Source organism: Cucumis sativus, chromosome 3 (genome assembly GCF_000004075.3).
Source record: "Cucumis sativus cultivar 9930 chromosome 3, Cucumber_9930_V3, whole genome shotgun sequence".
Lineage (NCBI taxonomy): Eukaryota > Viridiplantae > Streptophyta > Magnoliopsida > Cucurbitales > Cucurbitaceae > Cucumis > Cucumis sativus.
Window position 1 is genome coordinate 1,048,939 of NC_026657.2, and position 26,312 is coordinate 1,075,250.

A 26,312-nucleotide genomic window follows, 5' to 3' on the forward strand; every position below is an offset into this window, starting at 1 on the left:
AACGACAATGTTTATTGTAAGAACACAATTCATTTAAATTTGGAAAGAGACGAAATGCCACAATATAAACCGACTGTTGTACATCACACATTTCAATTCCTTTCTTCCTTTCGAACTAAACTTACTGATTATTAGTTGGTAAATAAGCCATTACGTACAATTTAGTTTTTGTCAATCCAACTATGCTTATTTGAAAATTTTGACAAATTTTTGTTGTGATTAACTTTATGTACATTGATAGAATATGTCACCACTTTATACGTGCGTGACATTGGGTACATTTTATATCTAAAGTCATTCTTTGGTCTTTTTTATTATGTTAAATTATTTAAAGTGAGAAACACATCTATATATATTTATAAGTACAACAAAATTTCAGAACCTATAAATGATAGACCGACATAATAGACACCAATAGGGTCAACTAGTATCTATCGATATTTATTACGGATGGATTATGAAAAATTGTTATTTTGATTCATTTGAACTACATTAGACAACAACACTTTAGTTTAATTAAGTAATTAATATTTTTTTCAAGAATGGTTCATTATGGTTAAACCACATACTTAGTTGATGAACTTTTAGGTATATATATATTTATTAGAGACCAAGTAAAGTTTGTGAACTAAAAACTAAAAACGAAAAGTCGAGGGACTAAATAAAAATAAATGCGAAACTTGAAGGACTAAAAATAAAATGTCTAGGGACTTAAATAATGACCTCGCCGACTTATGGGGAGTAGTACGACGCCGTTTTGGTTTCATATATATGCCATTTTCATAATTTGTCGTAATAACCTTTTTTTTTTCCTTTTTTTTCCTTTTTTTTTTTCTTCTCTTTCCTCTCGTGTGTTCTTCGTCCCATGACCTGCTCATCTACTGCAAATTGAAATCCATCACATGTTATGTTAATTTTTTTTGTTACATGTGAAAGTTGATGGTAAGATTTTAGTTCTATTGTCTTCTGTTAATTTTTCTGAAGTTTCTATTTGTGTTTCGGTTGTGATTTCAGGTTTTAATCATCCTGTTTATGGCAGCATCTAGATTTTTGGGTTTGGAGTATTAATTATGCAGTCAAAGATGATAAAATCCTGCAGATGATTCTGATCTGTTCGGTCTGAGCTGTTTTGATTAATTTTTTATTGCAATTTTAGGTTATCTTTTGTGATTTTTTGTTTGGTTTGAGATTTTGAGTTGAATGATTGGTTAGGGTATTCCTAACTTAGGTTTAGCAATTTTCATTAATTATTGAATTTTTCAGCTCATAGCAAGGTTTTAGCATCAGTATAGGATGGGAATCTGGGATGAAATTTATCTTGGGAGGAGAAGGATTATTTTGACTGTCAATTTTAAAATTAGTGTAACATCAATTGTTGAAGTTCTGCTTGTGTTATATTGGTTTTTTTCCTCTTTATTTTTTCACTTTTCGATGAATCAATCAACTTTAAGACTTTTAGTGGCACCTGGTCTTTTGCTGTAACAACACAATTCCGTTTTGTCTTCCCCTTCCTTCTTATCTTCTTTTTAGTAATGCCTTCTCATCGAAGATTTAGCATAGATTTCCTCCAACACTAATCTATGGACTTGCTCTTTTGAAACCCACATGAATGGATATACTATTTTTTATATTTCCATTTTAATGATTTATTTTTTCAAGAGCCCTACCTGAATGGCTTGGTTGATTCTTGCTGTGCTCAAATATTTATGGTTCTCCTAGTGATAAGTGTTCTACATATGATTTATTTGGATGCTCGTCATAAAACTTATGTTTCAAAGGTTTTAGGACAGAGTTTAGCATCTTAATTTTGATTGGAAGATCATGCATGTCGTAGAAGCCAAATTTTTAGAAAATTAGTAGCTTTCATTTTGGCTCAGAGTACTAAATATGTACAAGCTTTGTAGTCTAATGATATGATTATCACGGTTTTTTAATTGCTTGGAGGTATCTAAAATTTTTCTGCATGTCATGGTTGTATTATGTATTATTGGAAAACCAGTATTCGTCCTTTGATACCCTTCTGAAATATAAATTTGTTTTAAACTGGAATCGCATTATTTTCTAACTTTATAGCTTTATTTTTGTTGGCCTTTTCCTCTATATTGCTTTACAGTCTGGCAGCTTGCTTCTCGACACTTCCTGGTATGTTCTAACTCTCCGAGCTAAAGTTCTTGTACACACACCATAATTACATAGTAAACTTGGTAGATGAGCGACCAATATGAGTTTTAAGCTCAAGTCCTCATACATGAAGATGGGAAAATAAACTAGTATCACGTTTCTTAATTTTTCTCCCTGACGCTTGCCCACATAATATAGTCTAGTATTTATGACTGTTCAATGTTGACTCATTCAATAGCCATATTTTCACTTTCCAGGGTTTTCCAAGTTCTTCGCATGGCTTTCTTCACAAGTCCCGTGACTGTTTAGGGCGTGCTCTGGATTTGTGACACACTTTTTGATTTGAAGTTGGATTTAGGTCTTAGTGTAGTCAGTAAAAATGGAAGACAAGATCGCAAAGGTATTGGGTAGCCAGAGAGTTTCACTTGCCTTAAAAAGGAAGCGATCAGCACAGTTTGGTGCATATTCACCAGAACCAGTCTGCATGGCACAGCGGCCTACCATGACTCCATTAAATAGGGTGGAAAAGAGACAGAAGCTAGGTGGATGTAGTGGAGTACTTCCAAACACTGAAACTCGTTTTAGACACTTGTACAGAGGTTATTCAAATTTTAGGAAAAGTGGGACACCGAAACACATTATGTTATATGAAAATGATGAGTGGATTAAATTTCCCCGTGATCTTCTTGATTTGGTTGTGGATGATCTACAAGCAAAGAAAGCATCCCTGGAAATTAAGTTTAATGAACAGCACTGTGTGCTAGATTTTTTGCATATGTTTTTCTTGGACTTAAATACAGGGTTGCAACAACCTCTTGCATGGATTGATGCAGCAGGGCGCTGCTTCTTTCCTGAGATTTCTGGTGCAGATACAAGTGAATGCTGCCATTCTAATAATTTTGAAAATGAAGAACCACAGGTTGAAGAAGCTCATGAGTCTGACATAATCAAGTTGCAGTTGGAAATTGAAATAAGTGGAATTGCGCAATCGAGTTTGAAGGTGTGTAGTGGGGAGTCGAATGATTGCATCAAGGGGTCCCAAACTGATGAAGAACTTGCTTATGACCGTGGTATTGAAGAAATTGAGGATAGTTGTGGTAGAATACCTATTGAAAAAGCGTATGACGTTGTACCTGAACATAAAGAGTTGGATGAGAATCTCATCTCTGGGATTCAAGAACTTAAAGAGCTGGATGTGAACCTCATTTCTGGGATTAAATTTTCAAACGGAAGATTGGATACTAGTACAGTGGAAAAAATATTTCGTGATAGAATGATGAGATCACTCGATAGTATAGAGATACTTAATATAAAACACTGCAATGACACTTTAATGCAATCTCAATTAGAGCTTTTCAATAAGCAAATAGAAATGACCAAACTGTACAGAGGGGATGCGAATGTTCGTTTTGCTTGGCTTGCTGTTTCTGAAACAGAATTATCTAACTTGATGATGCATGGAATTGGGCATTCTGCTGTTTCTTCAATCAAATCTATGTATGGCACAGGTGTTCACCTCACAGCCATCAATTGCTCAAATGTCAGGTGGTTAGACTTTTTGATGTATACCGAATGAGAAAATTTTATTAATGTTTCAAAGTTGGGAATACAAGAAGACAAATACTCTGTTTATGATTGAAAGGGAAACTAATCTTAATCCTAATTAATAAAAGAAATTAGTCCTAATCCGAATAAATTGAGAATTTAAAACAATACCCTGGTTCCTACTACATCAAAGTGCTTGAAAACACATTTTAAGCATATAGAAAATAATTAGAAACAAGCTGAATTCTATACTTGTGTTGAATAGAAAACTAAAACTTCGCCACTTAATGGTCATTCTACTTGATTAGATGATTCCAACCTCTTAACATTTTGAATGGCTTGGAGGACCCCACGATTCAAGTGCTCAAATTTGCCTTTTCATGAGGAATGCAAAGTTTTGTAGCATGCTAGCTTTTGTGTTCGTGTCCTAATTTTTTTTTTTTTAATATAAAAGATGATATCGACACTATCCATGTTGTGTTTGTGTCTCGTGTCCATTTCCATGCTTCATTGCCAACCATAAATTTTACCGAGAGCAGATGGCCGCCATGGTATACATGTTCTTTGTCATATTTGCCATTGGGTCTGCATAACCTGTACAACTCAGTAAAATTTCCTCCTTATTATACATCCACTTTCCCTATATTTTTTGCTTATTGTTCATCTGGTCATGACAATTTCATATAATGTTTCTATGTTGACTGGTATTTCTCATGATTTTTTTGTCCTTTCAGAAGGTCTGATCTTATGTTTATTTACAGTGCAAGTCATTGTGATATTGATGATAACGGGGTGCAGCATCTGGTATTTTGCCGTGTAATATTGGGAAACATGGAACTTCTTCGCTCTGGAAGCAGACAATTCTATCCAAGTAGCAAGGATTTTGACAGTGGAGTGGACAACCTTACAAAACCAACATATTACGTTATATGGAGAATGAATATGAACACCCACATCTATCCCGAATCTGTTGTTACCTTTAAGGTTGCTCCCAATCCCAAAGGTGATAATCTTCTTTGGGTGCACTGTTTGTTGGAAGAGTCCGTGACTTAAGTCTTGTTTTCCTCTATTAGTTGTACAAAGTCTTGCCACAAGTGCTAAATCATCATAGGTTGACCTAGTGGTAAAAATGGTTATATGGTCTCAATATTTAACTAAGAGGTCATGAGTTCAATCCATGGTGGCCACCTACCCAGGAATTAATTTCCTACGAGTTTCCTTGACACCCAAATGTTGTAGGGTCAGACGGGTTGTCCCGAGAGATTAGTCGAGGTGCGTGTAAACTGGCTCGAACACACACACACATATATATATATATATAAAAAGTCTGCCCCAAGTGCTAGGACAGCCATATTTTGCCTACAGATGTTACTGCACTGATGGTTGGAAATGAAATTGTTGATTACAGTTTGTTATTTGAAGTAGTCGGAATCTAATGAATACTCATAATGTTATTCTGAGCACTTATTGATGTTGATCCATTTGTGCAGTTGAAAGCCGGACTAACGATGTTTTGGGGATCACTGCATCTCGTCAAGGGTCTCCCAACCAAATACAGTTGGAATCTTCTGTAGTTAATGCGGTAAGCCTTCACATTTGTCAATTGGTTTATGTCTGTTGCAATGCAGGCATTCATTATAAAGGTTTGAAATATGGGCCATGGGACACGTTTATTGTTTGCCTGAAGATGGCATTTGGTGAATTGTGCCAAAAATATGAAACCTTTATTTATGTTTGATCTTTTCACACGTGGCTTAACTTGCAAATATTAAACTATCATGTAGGTTTGTGGCGATGGTCAACCTTCAGATGTTTGTCGATCTAATGAAAGAGCAGTTAGTGTGGGTTCCAACTCTGTGAAAACACCCAAGTCTCCATGGATGTCTTTCTCCATGTTGTTTGCTGCCATCTCTAATAAGGTCCCTTCTAAAGATATGGAGCTTATCAATATGCAATACGAACAATTCAGGGTAATTTATGCCACATCATTTCGTTTCATGGTTCTTTTTCTCCATGTCTTTTCTTGTTATTTATATATGTATACTGTTTTCTAGGCTAAGAAGATGAATCGTGATGATTTTGTACGAATGCTGAGACTGACAGTTGGAGATTCTTTGTTGTGGACTACAATATCAAGTCTTTGCAAGGTCTTCTGCTTCCTCCATTCTTTTTCTTATAAAAACTTTCTTCTGATTTTCAATTCCCTAAATTCATTCTACTTTTTTGAAACTTCAACCTCAGTATAAATGAAAAGTCAGTGTACTGTTTCTCTTTTCGTACTAGAAAGGAAACATTTCAATGTTAACGGAAAAAAAAATCAAAGACAAAAACACCCAAGTAGCGCAGACAACGACTGACCAAACCAGAAAAGGAAGACCTCCCAAGAAATACTGAAGGTTAGATAGAACAAGAAGGAACAAGACGTCCTTGGGAGAAACAAATAACAAGAAAGCAAGGCTGTCTAACCAAAGAGAGAATCTAAATCGAATCCATCAATATTCCTCTTTGACCTCTGTACTTAAAAATTCAACGTTTCTTTTTCATGTCTTGAAAAGGAAACCACAAGGCCTTAATGTTATGTAGAAACTAAAAATAAACATTCAACTATAAGATGTAAACTAAATTTAACAGAGAAGATGAACTCAGTCCTATTCAATCAAAGAAACGTGAACTAGTTGCTGAGTTTTTCTTGTCCCCAATAATGGGGGGGTTGATATTCAACTTCCTGGTCGAAAAACTCTCTAATTGTTCAATTTGTCTCAGTGATAGTTGACTAGATTCTAGAGTCTCAAGCGTTCATCTTCTTGGAGAAAGAGAAAATCTTCTTCAGGCGTGGCCCATTCATGTTGATTCTACTGGTCCTTATTTGGGCCTATATGAAGTCCTTCGGTCAGTTGATTTCAATTGGTGAGGATCATGTATAACCTTGACTCTTTGTTGGAAACCACACACACACAAAAAGAAGAAAAAAAACAATTTATACTCCTAAACTTTTAGGGTTGTATCAATTATTACTTCAAACCAATAATTGTATCAACTCAAACACTAAATTTTACCAGTGAATTCAGTTTAGACCCTATGTTAGTGACTTAATAACTGTTTTTGCTTGATTCTATTAAAATCAACTAAAAACCACCAAAGTAAAAAGCACGTTCACTCCTGTTCTAACTTTTTGATTGTTTAAAAAAATTTGGCTTCCCAAAATTCTAGTTAAGTAGCAAGAAAAATATTCACATTGGAAGATGAAAATCCACTTGCACAACTAAATTAAATGTGCGTTTAAAAATAATCACTATATTCATTTATGTTCAACATCTCTCGAATATTTTGTTGATTTCTGCATTTAAAAGTAGACCTTATACATGCCCTCGACTTATAAATTAACAGCTTTAAATGAAATCTTAGTGGAGGGTCTAAATTGGTTCATTTGCAAAAATAATTTAAGGTTTTACTTATACAATAATGATTAATTCGAGGCTTTAATTGACGTTTAGGATATATATTTCCCTCTCTGCCCCGGTTGAACTATATACAAATCCACATTGAATATTGATATTAACGAATGAAATTGATGTTATATCTGTAACAACTTGATTTACCTCATTTTGTGTTGTCCCTTGCTGCAGTTTCCGGGCGATGACGTTTTGTTTATTGTATAGTCTAATATGCATCACCTATGAGTTCAGCTCTATGCTTGTAGAAATGAGATGAGACTATTGATTTGTCTTTGCATTTTCCCTATGCTAATCTTTTTTGTTATTAAATTACAAATCGATGCTTTAAACTCTTGACAGTCTCGATTTTTAGTCCCCAAACTTTATCAAGTTTCATTCACATTCTTGAGCTTTTAGTTTTGTTTCCACCTAGTTCTTGTCATTGACATCATTATTCAAATTTTTGTCATGACACATTGTTTGTATTAATGAGTGGTGATTTGGCCCAATAGTTGGATAAAATAAGGGCACGTGAGCTACACAAATACGAAATTTAGTATTTGGTTGCTCATAGTGTCCAACCAACTAACTTTTTCATGCTACGTGCTCTACATTGTGTCAAATTATCACTCATTTGTTTGATTAATGTGCGTCTGACTAAAAGTAACAGTGTTAAGCTAGGACTAATGTAGAGCCAACATCAAAACTTCGATGATGTTATTGGAACTTCTTGAAGATTGGGGACTAAGATTGTGATAATCATCAAAAGTTTGAGCAGTTTAATTTGTAATTTGACCAAAGAAAAATAACTTCATTTGGTCCTTTCTTTGAAAATTTGATTCCGTCGTTGTGTAAGAAATCTGCTTTTGGTAGGTATGTCCAATGTTTTTTTTTTCTTTCTATTGAAACGTCCTCTTTGCTGCAGGTGCCGCCGAGATCAAATAGCCCATAACGAAAGGATTTTGAACGAATGAGGATTGAAAGTGCTTTTAACGGTAACGGTTATGTGATGCTTTTGGTTAGAATGCGTCGGCTTAAAATTGTGAATATGCTCGTCATTTCTCAAGAACTTATGATTTTCTGTTTTGGACTCTTGAAATGTACTTTGTTGTGGTTTATTTACTTCAAACATTATGTTTCTAAGTTTTTATTTATATGTAAAAGGCTTTGGATTTTTGAATGTTTACTGTATTGGTCAGGTTATCAGGAAGTTGTTGGCAATGATACGGGCAATGTACTTTGTGATTTCACATCATATTTGAAATGGAAGTTATTGAAGTTCATATTAAATACCTCTTCTCTTATCCATCTTTTTTTATCTCAAAGTGCTTTGTCAACATGCCATGTGACACGTTCTCCAAAGATCTTCAATTTGTTTTCAGCAAATTCAATTGATAAATTTGAATTTTGCAATCGTGAAGTTCAAAGATCTTTAAAGCTAAATTTGTTTAGAAACCAAATGAACACAATATTTTATATATAATTTGTCAAGTTCAAGACTCAATGAAGATTTAGTTACAATGTTGTGGCTAAAATGGTTCTTGACATCTGAGTAACAAATTGGAAATTTTCAAGTGTTATTTGATATAAATTGATTGATAAAATATCTTATTGTAATGAAAAAAATGTTTAGAAAATATTTTAAAACATATTTATAAACTTTAATCGATACCTATCATTTATAAAATATTTTTTTACTATATTTTTTGAAAATATTTTGGCTGGTTAAGTTATTTTAAAAAATCTTCCAAATAATTTCCGATTGAAGTGTGAATCTTAATATGGAAAAAAAAAAAAGGTAATTAGGGGATTAAGTTTATAGAAAACTAAACTAATGGACACAAATCTCGAAATTAAATACATAATTTAGTCGAATTTAAATCTCAGTGAAGGATGCAGTCCGCAATGTTGCGAGCGAAGACCTGAACGTGTAGAGAAAACAGGTAATGTTAGTAATTTCTTTTTTAACAATTTAATTCCACCCAACGAACAGTAATTAAAAAGGAATAACAATAAATACAAAAACGGGACTCTTCGTTCTTCCATTTTAAAACGATCAAATTATGAATTTAAGGAACACTTTTCTTGCGCTGAGGTACAATTGAAGATGGAAGAGATGGAAATCACCTGAAATTTTGTTACTTTCTGCAAACTTCTTAATGGCAAAAGAAAAGTTGTTTTCAGGTACTGATGTTGTTTGCTATTCCATCGGAAGCAGGATCCCAACCTGGAGGTTTGATGTTTGGCCAATCGCCACGGCATCCCAACCGGATATAAAGACTTTTCTTATCTACAATAACATAGCACAGCAAAGCAAATCGCTCAATCAAAATATACACAACTTATTTTAGAAAATCGACAGTATCGGTGTTGCCAACTTTAATATGAAATCAGATCACAAGATCGAAAGTTATTTATTTAGGTGGTTCTACTACATAAAAGGAATTCATGGCTACAATTGGTATATCACATGGTTGATGGATGCATTGTTGAAATCGGGTTAAAAGTATGAAATGGATTACAAATCTGGAAAGATGTGCAGCACCTAGAAAGATGATGATGAGTTATTTCTAGGCTGCCCCATCAAAACAATGTTGTGAACTAAACATTCTTGTTGGTTGAGAGTGTTTTGAGTCATAACTAACACCACAAAGTTCAAGCCAAACAATGGCAACAGCCTAAAAACTTTGCTAAGAGATTATATTTAGAAATAAAACTACACTCACACTTCAATACTCTTCTGCTTTTGAGCTTGAAATTTTGTGGAGGATTCAACAAGTGAAAGATTAATACTAATTAGCTTACATGATGCGCTCAAGTACTATCTTTAAGTCACCAATCAATTCAAAAATTTAAGTTGAAGGGGGTCAAGCTAAATTTAGGTACATTAAAATTTTATCTTATCAGTCAATATGAGAACATAGTGGTGAGGATCATAATTTTGATGGAATCAAATCTTTAGGGAATTGGAAAACGCTTTTTGAACTAACAACTTTGATATATATATGTATATACACACAGACACTCCTAACTATATCTTTGACATGTAGAAAAGCGTTTCTGTATGAATTTGAGATTGCAATTTGTACCTGGGAGGCTTTTGTCTGAGAGAATAAGTTGCTTAAGGGCACTTAAAGCTGCCTGAGCCACTACTTTGGAATGAGCATCATCCCAACCCTGAAGTTTAACTACGACTTCAGCATTTGAGTAAGCTAGCTGACTGTCTTGCATGTGTCTCTTAGCTTCTTCCTTAGCTGCACTTTCATCTGCATTTAGAGCACCAACAAGAAAAGTTTCGTGTGTCAGTGCCATTTTGAGTCCCCAACTCATTTATTTGTACGTTGTCCTTTTGCTTCTCATTTCTGGTCGATTGTTTTGGAAGCTTTTTGTTGGTCTCTAATGTGTTCTGATGACATCTTTAATCTCCTTGCGTCTACATTGGTGGGTTGTTTTTTTGATGGGATTAAGAAAATGGTTTGATTGGCAATAACACATGCTTTGCTTTGGAGTCTTTGGTGCAAGCACAATGGTTGTCTTTTCAAGGATTACTTTTCGTCTTTTGATTTGTTTTGTTCTAACTACTTTCTATCGGTGCAAAAATAAGTCCCTTTTACTCATTCTAGTGTATCTTATTTAGTTTCCAAATAGAGATGTTTGTTGTAATCACCCATAGGCGTTGGGGTTTTCCCTACTTCATTTGTCAATGAAATATTTCTTATTCCAGAAAAGTTCCAAGAGGATGTACAGTAAAAGGAATCTAGAAATGGACCTCATGCTATCTTGTAGATAGAAAGTTCTGCAAGACTTTGAAACTGGGTTTCCATCAACTAGTGGGAAAGAAAGGCTAAAATCAAGATGAACATGAAAACTTTGGAACTAAATGGAAAAGGTATGGAAGCTAACCTGTGGCCTCAGTTTGTGAAAGCCAGACAGTGAATCCTGCATATAGATGTCTCCACGTATCTGTTCTTCCTGCAGCTCCCAGTCGACCTCCTAACGTTGCAACAACAGCACGGACATGGCTGTGTAATCAACAGGAAAAACATACATCCTCCAGTTCAATTAATCAACCAAATGCTTAAAGACAGGGTAAGTATTTAAAATACCTGCTCAAACTTTCTATTACAGTGTTTTCTACTTGTGCTACAGCATCAGAGCCTTCAGCAAGCATCCCTGGAATTGATTAGTCATTAACACACTGCAAAATCGGGGATAAAAGTCATTTTAAGCATGTAACACAATTTTGGTTCTCTGGTCTGAGTTAGCACTATCAAATTTTGAGGTAAATGGTAAATCATAGGGACTTGGTGTTAAGTCTCCCATTGTAAATATGCATGCGAGGAAGGGTGAAAGGAAACCAAGGATTACTAGTATTTCTATCACTAGAATCCTTTTTGTCATTTTTCATATTTTTAGTTCTTACTTTGTTTTCCAATTCACCATAAATATGTAGAAAGATAAAGAAATCCTCAATTATCCACTTTAGGGAAAAACCTTCGTGGCTTTACTTTGGAACCACCCAAAACGCCTCATATCAATGAAGATAATTGTCCTTATTAAAGTTTATGTTTAAAATGATATTGTCCAAAATGCATAGCTCACATCATCACAAACCTTATTAAAGGCTGTTTAAAATGATACCTTCTTCTTACGTTTATATATATAATCCTCAGCAGCTCTATTATCTTTTAAAATATGATATAGAATATGTCGCCTCCCAACAAACTGTGATAGTACTGCTAAGGGATATATTGGGAATGCTACTAGGATAGTAGTAAGGGCATAATGGTAATTAACTAGTGATGATTTGGTTATAAACAAGGGGAGTTAGACGCCTTATAGGGGAGAATGATTTTGGTATTGTAGAGTGTAGGACTTTAGAGAGGAACAGGGCCAAGAGGAACAGGGCCATTCAAGAAAAGGAAGTTGCATGAGGAGGCAGCACAATAGCACTTCCTTCTGGACTCTTTGTTCAAATTTATTTTTTCAATCTATGATTAACTCTATTTTTTACTACTAAAAGTTAGGGATCTTTTTATGCGAGTTTCTGTACTTCCCTTTTGACTTTGTGGCCCTCCTTCCAGGTGGAGGTCTTCCGTTCTACACTTTTCTAAGAGAGGAGAAACAGAGATCAGGCACACAACATTCTGATCTCAAAAATCATTATATAGACCAAACTATAAAATTGTTAGAAGTTAAGGGAATCCATCACCTCTCTAGAAAAACTCCCCGAGGTGATTATTGGGAAAAGAGACAAAAGTTTATAAGACCCTGACAGTGATTAGTGCCACAGCATGTCTAGGGTAAATAGTACTTACATGAATCAATAGTCTGCTTGGAGAGTGTTTCCAGCAATTCTTTTGTACTCAATGGAGTATACCTAAGAATCATGCCAAAAAAAAATTCCCAGATGAAAGTTTGATAAAATTAGCAGGAATAGTTCTAAAAAGGGCTAGTGTTTTTAAAAGTTTGAGGCACACTACCACAATAGCCCTCCAATGCTTATGTGTGTGGCAAAAATAAAATGGAGGCATTTTTTTTCTATGAGCTCACAAAAGACAATATGTATGTATGTGTGTATGCACGTACATATGTATATACTGTTATGCAAAATAATAAGATGATGCAAAATTTAAGCAATTATAGTTTTTTATTTGCGATTGTGAGGAGAAGAGGACCTTTAAGAATCTTCCTGAATTTCTTCCTCCAGAATCAAGTTGATTATATCAATTTAACCCTAAATTGTCGTGAGTGAATAAACTTAGATCATTGGCTAGTGATTTATAACTATTTTCACTTCATTTCATTGAGAAAGTAAAGTGAGGCATTGAGGCCGTGCCTTGGGCCTAAGTACACGGTTCAGTGTACATTTTCAAACAATAAGGAGGGCATTAATTTCTCAGTTTTTAACGCTGGTAATCGAAAAGGGGAAGTTAATGTTCTTTTTGCCTATGATAACTGATGAAGTATCTGGCAATAAAATATTTTCATGGTTTAAGTTGTGACATTACAAGGCTACAATTCAGTTGAAAATCATTACCTGGCAATCATGAATCATTTGTTTCAGATAAACTGACATTTTACGTGATGACCAATATTGATTTAGACCATTGGGAAATGAAATGACCTGAGATAGAGAAAAAAACGCCATACCCAAGTCCAACTGCGAGTTCATGAGCAACTTTTTGGTTAATATCTGTCGAATCCCCTATCAAAAATATAGAAGTTCCTTTTAGAAGCTGTGCAAATCCTGCTGTTAGGGATTCCCAAGACTCTACAATATCGGGCCATTTCAAGTCCGGATCATGCTTCTTTAAATTTATGACTAGTTGATCTTCATCAATATACCTGTTCAACATAGAAAATGCCATATTTAGACATTGAAATTCATACTGGTTGTAGGAGGTCATCTACCATGACAACAACAAACCATATAGTTTCTGCAGGTTTTATTTTCTCAAATAGTTGCTTTGTTTCCAGAAGAGTTATGATAGACCCCGGGCGTTGTACTCTAATAGTCAAAGAGGTATCATTTGCATCCACATAAACATCTTTAGAACTACGAATGTCTTGAGTCCCAAGTTGTAACCTCAGTTCCACTTCAGAAGAACTATCGGTAAACTGCACAAACTTTCGTCCAGTAAGTATGGGGTAAAAGGCAACTCCAGATGCAGGGTGAATAGGAAAATCGTCCTTACCGAGTGTAAGCAAGAAATATGAAGTGCTAAGGCCTATATGATATAAGAACTCATCATCTGATGGCCACAACACATGCAACCATAACAATTATTATAACTCCTCGTGCCATTTCTTATCTTATTCTAGGGGGTTATGATAATTGAAGAATATATAAACCAATTTGTTTCAAACATTATGTGCCTTAAATTGATGCAAATGGATTGTTTGTTCATTTTCCAATAAACTATTTACTTGTGTACAAATTCTCACCAGCTTCAACGAGACATCTGCATGCAAAACTTCAACTCTCTAACCTCTAGTACCTCAACTTATGCTGATCAAATACGCTGTTTCTAAAGACAGCGAACGGAAAAGAGAAGCATATTCCTCTTCCATTCACAAAATTCTAGTCTAGATGCAATCCTTCTCGCTTTACGAAGGAAATACGAAAGGTTATCCTAGAAATACTTCATAAGAATCTGAACGCAGCTAGTACATACGATGGACTACAAAGAAATTCAACGATATAAAAGAAGCCAGAGCCACATACAATTTACAATCCTTTTTTCTTTTTTTTGCAGAAGAAGTACCTCGTAATCCAAAGTGCGAACTGGAGCGGTGCTGGAGGAACAATTACGAGTGAAACGGGAACTGAAACGAGTATTTGAAGGCGAGAGGCTGAAGCAGGAAGTAAGAGCGGTGGAAATGGAAGCAAATGCGACGCCACTGGAGCTAGAAGAGAAGATCGGCGAAGAAAATTGGAGGTTTCTGATAGGGTTTTGAGAAGAAAAACACAAAGCGCTGGTAAAGCTCGTCGAAGCCATTAGAGAGAGCTTCGCGCGATGAAAAGGGAAAAAAATGGATAAGGAGATTGGTGAAGGCGGGATCGCCCGACGATGGCCGGAATCTTTTGAATCTCATATTGGGCCCTATAAGGCCCATTATTAACTCATTTTTCAGCCCAATCTTAACATTTACTGGATCATCGATGGCCCAACTTCTTATCTTTCCTAAAAGGGGAAATTTCTCTCTTTGAACTTAAAAGCCTTTTTAGTCCTTAACCATTAACACATACATCTACGCATACAACAAACATCTATTACGATTTGGTATTTTACAAAAAAATCGAACCTCAAACCTCGTGGCTAATTACTCATTTCTGGTTACACGACATTGATTGAATAACAATAACACAAAATTTTAGTTGGTTTAAGCATACATATATCATTGATCAAAATATACGATACACGCGTTTTAAATACAAAGAAAGATATGAATTTTGAGAACTTAAAACGAGTTTAGTTTGCAATTAGCTTTCTATGTGTCACGTGGATGAGGTATCTTTTATTGGTATAAGTTTTGAATATTTTATGTTAGTTTAAGTTCAATTTAATAAAGTAATACTTTCTACAAATAGGCATGGCCCATAATAGTTGGCATTTTATTGAATGTCAAACGTGGTCCATAGTCCCTTTAATGTGGATTATCTATCACTCAATAATTTTATTAACTAATGTATGTTTTCTCATACACTCATTTTCCACATCTTTCAATTATTCTTTCTATTACTATAAAGTTTGATATGACCACCAAACAATTATATATCATTTCGATTTTGGTTTCGTTGGTCAAATTTGAACAATTTCTAAATCGAATGGTTTTATCTATATTATCGTATACTCTTGAGTTTAACCATTGATTTCCACTTTGTCGTAGAAAACAAGTAATGAGTTATTAAGCCACTATTATGAATATAATGTAAATAATAAGTAGTTTAAAATTATTTCCATTGACGAAATTGACATTTTATCGACGTTTTCATTGAAAGTATTTTTATACAATTGAGACTTCAACATTTTCATCATATTGTATGTTTTACACGTCGAATACACATACCAAAATAATGTTTTTAACGTAAAGTTGAACCAATCAAAACCCTATTGTTGGATAACGACATTTGATAATAGATGTTGTTTTATTTGTTGAATGTTAGCATGGTGGATGTATATGTACCCAACAAGTTAACTTTATACATGAATAGTAAATGGACAATTATACCAAGTCCCCATGCCATATTTTTTAAGAACATATAATAAACTTTTTAAGTCCAACAATATAATAGGAAATAAACTAATGTTTAGTTTGCTTAATGGCATCAATTTTACTCTTAATCCAAGTCAGGAGTATGATATTAATAATTTTTAACATAATTAAACATCCTACATAAATTCTCTATTTTGGTTGAATTATAAGTTTAATATCAAAACTTTACAAGTTCATGTCTAAAAAAACCATATGTACTTTGAAAACTATACACAATAAACCTCAAACAAAATTTGATCACAATAAAAGATTAATCGATCATATAATTATGTCCACTTTGACCTAAATTTTCAACTTATTCTTACGAAACTTTATGAATTTTATATACAAAAAAAAAAATCTCACCAAATAGATAATGTACTAAAAATATATCCAAAGCTAAAATTAATTGAAAATCTAAAAATTTTAGTATAAATTTTGTTCAAAATTCATAGATTGATGTACTACAAAGCTCGAACATTTATGAAACATATTTGAACGGTAAAAAACTAAATAAACTCAAATTCTAAAAGTTTAGATTAAACTTGAAATTTAGAAAATCATTATATAATTTTGTTTAGAAACAAAGCGTATTTTATCTCAATTTTTTACTATAGTTATTTTTAAAATAAAATACTTGAATATTTTAATCAAATTTATGCATCAAAGAGAAACAAAAAATATATATATATAGTTTTCGAAAACATTGATACGTTATGAAATGTAAGTGATGTTTAGCGAATTAAAACGAAAAATCAAAATGGTTATTATATAGTTTATTTCAAGTTATTAATAATAAGAGAGTTATTATTGTTATTTTTTTTTTAAGAAAAAGAAGGAAGAAGTGTGTCCCAAATAGATGAGGTGTGGCAGAAATGAGAGAAGAGGAGTGATAATATATACAATTCAGCACATGTCACATCATCCATCCTCTTTTCATACTATGCATTTTCCAAAAGCTAGTCATTATGAATGAATGATTCACTGCAGACTTTGGGATATAATTTTTATACTCATTATTATTATTATTATTATTTCTTTCTTTCTTTATTTAATCTCATTTTTTTATTTTTAAATTATAATTCCATGTCAGTGTCAGAGTGTGTCACAGGTTCTGACAACTTATATATATTTTTATTTATTTATTTTCCATCCACCCCTCTTCATTTTGGGATTTTCAAATTCATCCCTCTTGCCTCTTTTCCATCTTCTATTGTTATTCTAGTCTTTAATCAATCTATTAATAACATCAAGTTTGAGTTTTTTTCTTTTATTATAATGCTTATAATCAATGCATGAAAAGTAAATTTATGAGTGTATTTTTATATGTTTATACGATAGATGATCACCAAAAAGGGTGTTGGGTTTTGAATTTATGATCTCATAAATACTTTAAAGAAAATGATAGGAAAAAATTCCAACCATAATTTTAGTATGAATACATAGGAGAAGCATGTGAAAATAATATCTAATTTAGGCTATTTATTTTAAAAGATTGTAAACCTAACAAAATCTATTAGAATCAACCAACGATAGAGGTCGATTGCTGAGATAACGATACCCATTTTTTTAGAGAGAGAGAAAACCTAACACAAAAAATCAAAGACATATTCTGACATGTTCGAAGAAGGTGCTTTCTGGAGCTAATTAAAATAGGTATGGAATTTGCTATCATACCATAAATCAGTAAAACCATATTGTAAAAAGAAAAAGAGTTGTCACAATTATTTACCATAAAGTTAGGCAACGTACTAAAAAAACGTTGAATTTGATAGCTATATAAAGAGCTTTCAGTACACGAAAAAAGCTAGCTTATCAATAATAGTCCAATTGAAAAAGGTCAACCGATGTTAAAAAGAGAAGAAATCTACCTCATTCATCCACATTTCGTTCAAACCCCCCAATAGATGCAGCAGTACAATACAAAATCATATTTGGACCAAGGAAGAAATAAAAGAGAAAAAAGAGGTACTTAAAAGTAACTTACACATCTAATCCCTAAATAATTTGTTAAAATACCATCTTAATCTTCAACATACATCATAGCTTTCATCAACAAAATAAACAAATATATTTTTAAAATTCATAGTACAGATAATATAAATAACAGAAAATTATTTTAAGTGTACTGAATTTAAAGTTTACTAAAATTTAATCGATGAGCGGATCTGATTTTCCAACCAAATCGTCATCACAATTGACTATGAAGTTTTTGAAAAATTTTAACAAATCGATCGACAATAATCGAACTCTTCTTTATCTTTGAAGGATTGATTCAATCATGCTGGTCGTAATTGGTTTAAAGTCGAAAGAAAATGTTATTTTAATTTATAATGATAAGAGGAGGAGTGAAAAAAGAAAAATGAAAAAAAAAAAAAATAGCCCGCCTTGAATGCCGGGTAGAAAAGGAAATGACTGCCCGAAAGGACAGGACTAAGAAGGAATGGTCGCAATCAGTTTCTCTCGTAGGCATAGGAGTTGCCCGAGCTGCCCGAAAGTAAAGGGGGGAAAGGACAAAGGAGCGACACTGGTGCTAGAGTGACAGGGCGGTCAGCGAGGCGTCAATCATAAAGCAATGGATTACAAAATGATTTCGAAATAATAAATAAAATAAAATAAATATAAAGAACCTCGATTGTCTCGCAGTACTTTTTTCTTTCTCTCTCTTTTTTAATATATACAAAATTTTAATTATTAATTATAATTGTTTTGCTTTTTACCATTCTCGACGCTGATTGGCGGTGACGCTGGACGCTGTGTCTTTGACCGTGTCGCTTAGCCACTGCGCCTCTTTACGAGATGTCACTTTCACACGTGCGAACCATTTCAAAGCGTGTGTATACTTCAAAAAAAAAAAGAAAAAACTTTATTATTATTATTTCTGAAATTAAAAATAAAAAAATGTATTTTTGTGACCGTGGGGAAGAATAATAAAGCCTTTGGCCCCCGCGAGAATATCGCCTTATAATGCGTTGTGTTATGTGTTATGACAATTTTACAATTTTAACTTTTTTTCCTTTCCCATCTTTTGTTTTTTTATTTGTTTTCAACCCTTGTCCTCTTTCCCCCATCACTTTTTCTTTCAACCTTCAACCTTCAAACAGATAACATTATAATTATTATACACAAACTTGAAATTTGAGTCAAAAAGTTATTAGGGTTTAAGATATTTTTTTTAATAATTTATAACATTTATTGTAAAGAAAAACACTTAATTGAATATATTTGAATAATGTGGTTGGAAATGATGAGGTAAGAAGAAGAATTGTGGCTAGAAATTATCTCTCTCTCTCTCTCAAAATGTTCACTACAATAAATAGGAAGGAGAAATGTGTCATTATAATAAATATTTTATGAGAAACTCGCCACTAACAATAAATACGTACGAGACAAACTATATGCTTAACGAAACCTTGTCATTACAATAAATATATACTTATGAGGTAGCTCAACCTTTGTAATACGTAATTTTTCTTTTTCTTTTTCACTATACAACAAACAATTAACAAATGTAGGGTTTAGCAATTTAAATCGCGAAATTGTTAGCATAAGAGTAAATAAAAATCAACGCAGTGTGTCTAGTGTGTCTCTTTAGTGTTACTATTAAATTCGATCTTTTTTTGAAAGAGTGAGTGTCGAGTTGAGCTTCAGAAGATTAGGATATTATGTTAGTGAAACATAAGAGTTTGTTTCAAAATTAATTGATGGTATGAGGATCAATTAATAAATCTTTAATGAACGTGAAGGTGTTGTTTATAACTTGTCTTTTCAACGTGCGATCTTCAACTTTTGTTATATAACTAATTGCGCCTTAATTAAAGCTTAAGTTGATGAGTTGTAGAAATTTAAATATATAAACATTTTAGCTAGCCATCTTCACCGGTGAGTTAATAAGTTACAAGGTGCCTAACAAGTGGACATCAATATTAATTAAGGGAGAAATGACATTACATGGTTTGAGAACCTCTTTGGCTTAGCTAGTTCGGGAAAAATATTTTAACAAAATAAGTCATTTTTTATAACTCTTTCAATAGAAATAAAATGTAAAATAACCTTAGAAATAAGTGTTTTAAGCTATTTGAAGTGGTTGTCGGAGACTTTAATTTTTCTCAAAATAATTTATTTTAGAAAACTAAACGCCTCAAAGGCAATATCAAACACATTCTAAACATATGGGCACCCCAACTTTGACAGTATGTTAACTTCATCACCATAAAAAGCATAAAGCAATTGCTCATGTAACATTTAAGTTAGGGTGAGTATGATAGACCGATAAACTGAACTGATGGATTGAACCAAATTCGATTAATCGTAGAACCAAATTAGAAAAAAAAATAAAAAAGTTAAACTGATCGATCAATTTTTACTCCTTGATGGTCGAGGTTAGCTTGAACTTTTACTAAATTGACCATAGTTGATTTTGTGATGATTTGGTCAAAAAGTGAAGTTCCACCGATCCATTATCAGCCCTAATTAATAACAATAACTCATCTATTCAGTGAATTCTCCCCTAAGTAATTTTTTTTAAAAAATAATTTGTTGATATATTCATAATCATACATGCTATTTTATTTTATTTTCTTCATTTAACTTTTTCAAATATTTATTTTCAAAATAGTCATAGTAGACATGTGGAGGAATGTGAATTATTGAAGGAATGAAGTATAGGTCGACAAAATATCATATTCAAGTTGATTGCGGAATTACATTATTTGTATAGGTAGGGTGATAAATAAAGGCTTTTTGTTATCATCTTTTGTAAAGTCACAATCAAACCATTGAGTTCATCCTCTTCATAATCTTTCATATATATGTATATGCAAGTTGATGGAATTTTCAAGGAATATATAAAAGCTTCACCAAATCTACAACTTTTGGTATCTAAAATTTAAATTAGGCTATATTTATTGAAATTTTTATAAGATTTAATTTGTTTTCATCTTTTTTTTTCACGTAGAACAATTTAAATGACAGACTCAAAAGCTTAAGTATGTCACGACTTCAATAAATCACTTCTAATAGAAAATCCTAAAAATACTTTTTCATTTCAAGAATAAGACCTACTTAAAAACAATAAATTTAAATACTAAACTAAATGAATTTGGATCTCATTTGCAACAAAAAACGATTTATTCATGATGAACTTTCTGATATAAATCTATAACTAAAACGTAATGGATTGAAACGTTACTTTAAATAACGAGACGGAAATTAAAGAAAAACTAAAATATAACATTTGTAATTCTATATGTGTTTGGTTTGTAATAACATTTAAACCTATATAATTTTTTAAAAATATTTATGGATTAATTTATTTACCATAGGATAAAAAATGTAAAAAAGAGAGAAAATGTATAAGAAAATACAAAATGAAGGGGAAAAAAAGGAAGTAAATAAAACAACTTTTCTTATGAGTTCAAGAATGGGAAAAAGTCTATTTTAGTGAAATTCCAAGCCCTAGATAGAGGAAGGAAAGAGCATAAGAAAGATTTCCACTTTTAAAAACAAGACAAATATATTACATTAGAAAGGAGTAGGAGAAGTTTTTCACCAAATAACTTTAATTGAATAACTTCAAATCAATCGTTTTTCTTTTCTAATTTTTATTTTCCTAAATGCAAGTTATATATAAATATATATATCATCTAAGTATAAAATGATTAATTTTAAAAGAATATTAAAATAACAAAATAAATTAATTCTCGAAACACCATAGACTCTCTACAACCATATTAGTCTCTCTACAACCATATTGTTTAATTAAAAATGCCCTAAACGGTCGGTAGGTACACTAAAATATTTCGATTAAATGAACATTTTTTTATTTATCATTGCAGATAAAAAAAGTCATAATTGAATTTTTCCTAAGCTGATCTTGTTTAAAGAAAAATAAAAGTAATCAAATATAGTAACTTTATTTTAATATCCTTCTTATTTTTATCTAAAAATATTTGTTTAGCAATATATACCATAATTAACCTACAATGTTTATCAAATATAGGTTTTACCAATAAAATAAAAAGAATTTAATTATCTTATATATATAATTTCAAATATTTGCAAATTTTCAAATATATATTATAATACAATATGTAAATAATTTATTATGCATTAGTTATATTATTAGGAAATTTACAATTGAACTAATTTAAATTAGGTTAAAAGTAATATTTAATTTGTAAGAAAAGAAATAAGTTTTAGCACAAAATTAAAATTGATATATAGCACTAGAAGGGAAGCAACCATTTATTTAACAACAATAATTTATTAGAAGAGAAAAAAGAAAAAAGAAAAGAAAGAAAAGGGAGGTGGAGTTGGGTGAAATCAAGGACGGTAGGGTTCAGCAGAAGACGTCGCTTTCTCAGATCTGACGGCAGACAGGGACTGAACGGCACGAAAATCAAGTGAGTTTGATGAAGCCACGTGTAAAGGAAGTGGACCCGGTTAAAGGGCAAATGTAATGATGGTTAAATAATTTGACATTCTCTTCTGCGAATGAATGTTATTGACTGACGTTGGTGTGTTTTGTAAAAAGGCATTTCCGAAACAAAGCTGTAAAAATCAAATAAAATCATACTTATAAATTATATTTAAAATTAATTCTGCAACCATACGGAGATGACGCTCCACCTGAACCTGTACGACGTCGCTTTGATGCGTCTCCTAATTTTTTTTTATTACATATATATATATTTGGGAATTGTCAGTTTTTGTCTGCTCTATACTCCAAAATGCCTAAACATTTATAAATTAAAATTATAAAAAATTATCTATTTTCTTTTTTCAAATATTTAATGCTGCCTAATATTTTGGGTAATATTGGGTTCTTTTTTATGTCTAAAATAGCATTAATATCTCAGTAGAACAAAAATTAAATTAAATTACGAAGACTAAATAGGACTATATTTCCAATTTAATAATAATAAAAAACAATAGCTAAACTTTTAAGGTATTTTTAAAAATACAACCAAACGACAAAATATTTACATGATATAAAACAAGCTCAAAACCGGAAAAGATCTACATACTCATAAAGAAAAGTAGAAAAATACAAAAAGATGTTATATGATTAATTGACATCTCACACATGTAATATATTTAGGAAACGACCGTTTAGATATAATCACCCGAATCTAATCAAATAACAATTTAAAAACGGACGGTATAGAAAAAAAAAAGGCAAAAAAAGAAGAAAGATGATGGAAAAAAAAAGGTAAAACTGAATTATTTTGAAAAAAAATACTCAATTTAATAGATTTTTTATGTTTGTTATACGGATCATAATCGGACTGTTATATTATGAAAATGTAATTAATAACTAATGGATGTGATTTATAACGTTGGAGAAATATATGAAATTTTGAAATGAGAATTTAAAATTTTGAAAATGGTGAATGTAAAATTGATATGAAATAATGTGATAGTAGATTTTATGATTAATAAAATAATGTTGGGTCCTACATTTCATTAATATGATGATGTTATGTACAAATTTTAAAATCACAAATAATTTTGTAATTTTGTGTTGTGGGGTTCAAGGAAGGCTGCACAATTTTGTGAAAAAAGTGAAAGCTGGTTGTCTTCTGCACAGTAAAAAAAGAAGGGGAAAAAATAGTCAATATTTGAAGAGAATTGTAATAAATTTAAACCCTATATCCTTATAGCCTCTAATCTTTGTTTAATGAATGTGATCTATTCATTGTTTTGAAGCAAAAAGAGTCAATCCAATGGTTCATAGGTATTTTATTTATTATATGTTGACTAACTCTCCTTCCCTAAGTTATATTTCCATGCATTTTATATATCTATTTGTCTATATATTAATGGAACAAAAATTGACGATGGTGCTGCAGATGTCCACCTAGTGAAGATGTCTCGATGTACATGCTACTATTTTTGTATCTTTTTAAAAAGAACTTATATATATTTTAAGTACGTGGTTATTTAAATAAAAGATATTACTTAAAGAGATATTATTCGTAATATGAATCTTTTATCTATATCTATCTTTTCATAAAGAAAGGTATATTATCGTGATTTTTAAATAGCTAAGCCATGGACTTAGTTCGGTGTGTATATTGATGAAAAATTAATTTCGGAGAAGTTCTCTCTTGAAAAATGATTATTTGGGAAGATATTTGAATTGTCTTTTTTATGAAGATGGATTGGTGAAGTTTGCAAGTGGTATTTATGTTGCACTTGTTGATAAGAAATATGAAAAAATACTAAAATAGTTGAACTGTGGTCAATGAATTCACGGGAAGTATGAGTTTATCTTCAAGTAGATTCAAACACAAATTCACGAAAGCATGTCTTTGATTAAGTTTATGTTATAACTTAAGAGTGAGGTTGATTACTCATTTGAATCTTAATAATATTTTTTATTTAAGGGAAGAAGCTCCCCAAACATAACACGAATTTGTCGAACTGGGTTAACAAAGTCGTCAGTGTTATTTGTTCTTTCTGTTTCTTTTGCTATTCTTTCAGTTAATTACTTTTCATATAGCTGGAGGATATTATTCATCGTCTCGCCTATTTTTCAAAGTAGAATTATACAAACATATGATACAAAACGTAATATAAGAGGGTTTAAAGAAAAACAACTTTTGAGGTGGTAGATATTTGTTGAATTTAAAGGTGTATATGAGAGAGATAATACAATAATTGCATGTAAAAGTATTATTAAAAATTAACAACTAATAAACTTGGAGTGTTTTTGAGTGATTATGAACTTTTCAAAATCTCTTCCAAACATACATTGACAGAATGATTAGTGAGTATTAATCAACTAAAAAACTAAACAAAACATGGTACGCCGTTGAAATGAATGAGTTTATAGGGATTGATAAGATAAGTGATTGATTTCGTGAAATTTAAGAGTACAGATTGACTTTTTAAAAATTTCTTTTTCTTCACCTCCTAGAAGTTAAGACGTGAATATGCAAATAAAAGCAACTCAATCATATGATCAGATTAAATAGGACCAAGAGGTAGACTCGATTTGAAAGAAATGTCTCATACGTTGTAAACCATAATCATTCATGAACATCCGAAACATTTCGTTGAATCGTATAAATCCACGTAATTAGTAAAATAAAAAAAAAGTTTATTTAAACTTCTAAAAAATAAAATTAGAGAAATTAAACTATAGAATTTAAGTAAAAAAGAAAAAGGTGAGAAGGTTATTGAGTTTTCTTTTCTTTTCTTTTGGAGGAAGGGAAAGCTTAAAGACGTCAAACGCTTTTAAAAGCTAACTTTCAACGGTCGTATTTTGATTTTTAAACAACTCGATGTGAGGTGAGAAGTGGATTATAAAGCACTTCTAATTTTCAACACAAAGAATCGATGGTTTGACTTTCCACTTTCCTACTTTTGTATTAATTTACAAATTTCATTATGTTTCGTTTGAAAAAACCTAATCTAAAACTTACGATTGTATCAATTGATCAGCGTTGTAAGCTATCATAAACGAACCAATATATGTACTTACTTTATCATATTTGTTTTCTTGAATCGTCTACTTATTTTAAATAGTCAATTTTGTAAAACCAACATTTGAAGAAGTCTATACGCGTTTGAGAACTATTTGACAGACGGTTTTCATAAAGGTAATCATGATTAATTAAGAATTTAAATTTCACCTCTTTAATTGACTCAAATTACAAGTTTCACACCATATGAATATAACAAAATCAAAAGGAGAGTATAAATCGGTACACTTTTCAAAGTTACTATTACGAAAAATCAACAATTAAGCAATATGAGGAATGTATATATTGACAAACAAATATACGTGGTTCACTAATAGTATGTAAATTATACGTACATATATAAAGATAACAAATATTATTAGAGAGAATATAATATTTTAGAATACAATAGAACGACACTAAGTTAAAGAGTTTATATATTGCATTTCTCTAAACCCTATAGTAAAAGTCGTATATAACTATATATGATCGATTCTAATATTTATAATCTAAATCGGTACACCTATTAGTTTAGAATTTTAATTGATATATACAACTCGGAAGACTTTTTACCCTACCATTGATTATTTTATTTATATATTTTTGGAGAAAGATGATGTTATTATTATTTTGAAGAAAGAAAGATTATATATAAAGGTGAAAAACTAAAGCAAATGCTATAACTTTCTCTTTCTCTTTTTTTTTTTTAATCTCTTTTTCTAAAAACACTTTTTTTAATGCTAAACTACTTTTCAATCCTTACGTGCAAGTTTATTTTTTTAAAATAACAATAATATATTTTAGAAAGAAATAAAAGCTAAAAGAAAAACAATTTCATTTAATTTATTGTATTAATAAGTTATCCTAGACTTTAATTTTGTCAGTACTAAAACAATAAAAAGTAAAGTTGGCATTGCCATTCTTACTTTTTGGATATATGCTTTCCATCCCCTTCTCTTTTTATTATTATTTTTTAATGAAT

The 26,312-nt window shown here is 31.5% G+C and overlaps 2 protein-coding genes across 5 annotated transcripts; one reads left to right on the forward strand and one right to left on the reverse strand.

Moving 5' to 3' along the window:
- Nucleotides 1-781: 781 nt before the first annotated feature.
- On the forward strand, nt 782-8,392 carry LOC101203515 (inactive poly [ADP-ribose] polymerase RCD1). Of its 4 annotated transcripts, XM_031882760.1 has the most exons (9): nt 782-942; nt 2,114-2,142; nt 2,379-3,666; nt 4,428-4,669; nt 5,157-5,248; nt 5,451-5,636; nt 5,721-5,813; nt 8,026-8,095; nt 8,300-8,392. In XM_031882760.1, the coding sequence occupies exons 3-8, from the start codon at nt 2,501-2,503 to the stop codon at nt 8,050-8,052; spliced, it is 1,806 nt and encodes a 601-aa protein (XP_031738620.1). In that variant the 5' UTR covers nt 782-942; nt 2,114-2,142; nt 2,379-2,500; the 3' UTR covers nt 8,053-8,095; nt 8,300-8,392. The 4 variants fall into 4 exon arrangements, with proteins under 4 accessions (XP_031738620.1, XP_004150664.1, XP_031738619.1 ...); XM_004150616.3 differs by having other exon boundaries at nt 8,026-8,390; XM_031882759.1 differs by lacking the exons at nt 8,026-8,095; nt 8,300-8,392 and adding an exon at nt 5,950-6,745.
- Nucleotides 8,393-8,855: 463 nt separating this feature from the next.
- On the reverse strand, nt 8,856-14,679 carry LOC101203272 (probable inactive shikimate kinase like 2, chloroplastic). Its single transcript, XM_004150615.3, has 9 exons — nt 14,369-14,679; nt 13,531-13,721; nt 13,254-13,448; nt 12,419-12,480; nt 11,207-11,273; nt 11,004-11,122; nt 10,190-10,366; nt 9,228-9,390; nt 8,856-9,022 (listed from the first exon to the last, which is right to left on the reverse strand). The coding sequence occupies exons 1-8, from the start codon at nt 14,600-14,602 to the stop codon at nt 9,281-9,283; spliced, it is 1,155 nt and encodes a 384-aa protein (XP_004150663.1). The 5' UTR covers nt 14,603-14,679; the 3' UTR covers nt 8,856-9,022; nt 9,228-9,280.
- Between the last annotated feature and the right edge of the window lie 11,633 nt (nt 14,680-26,312).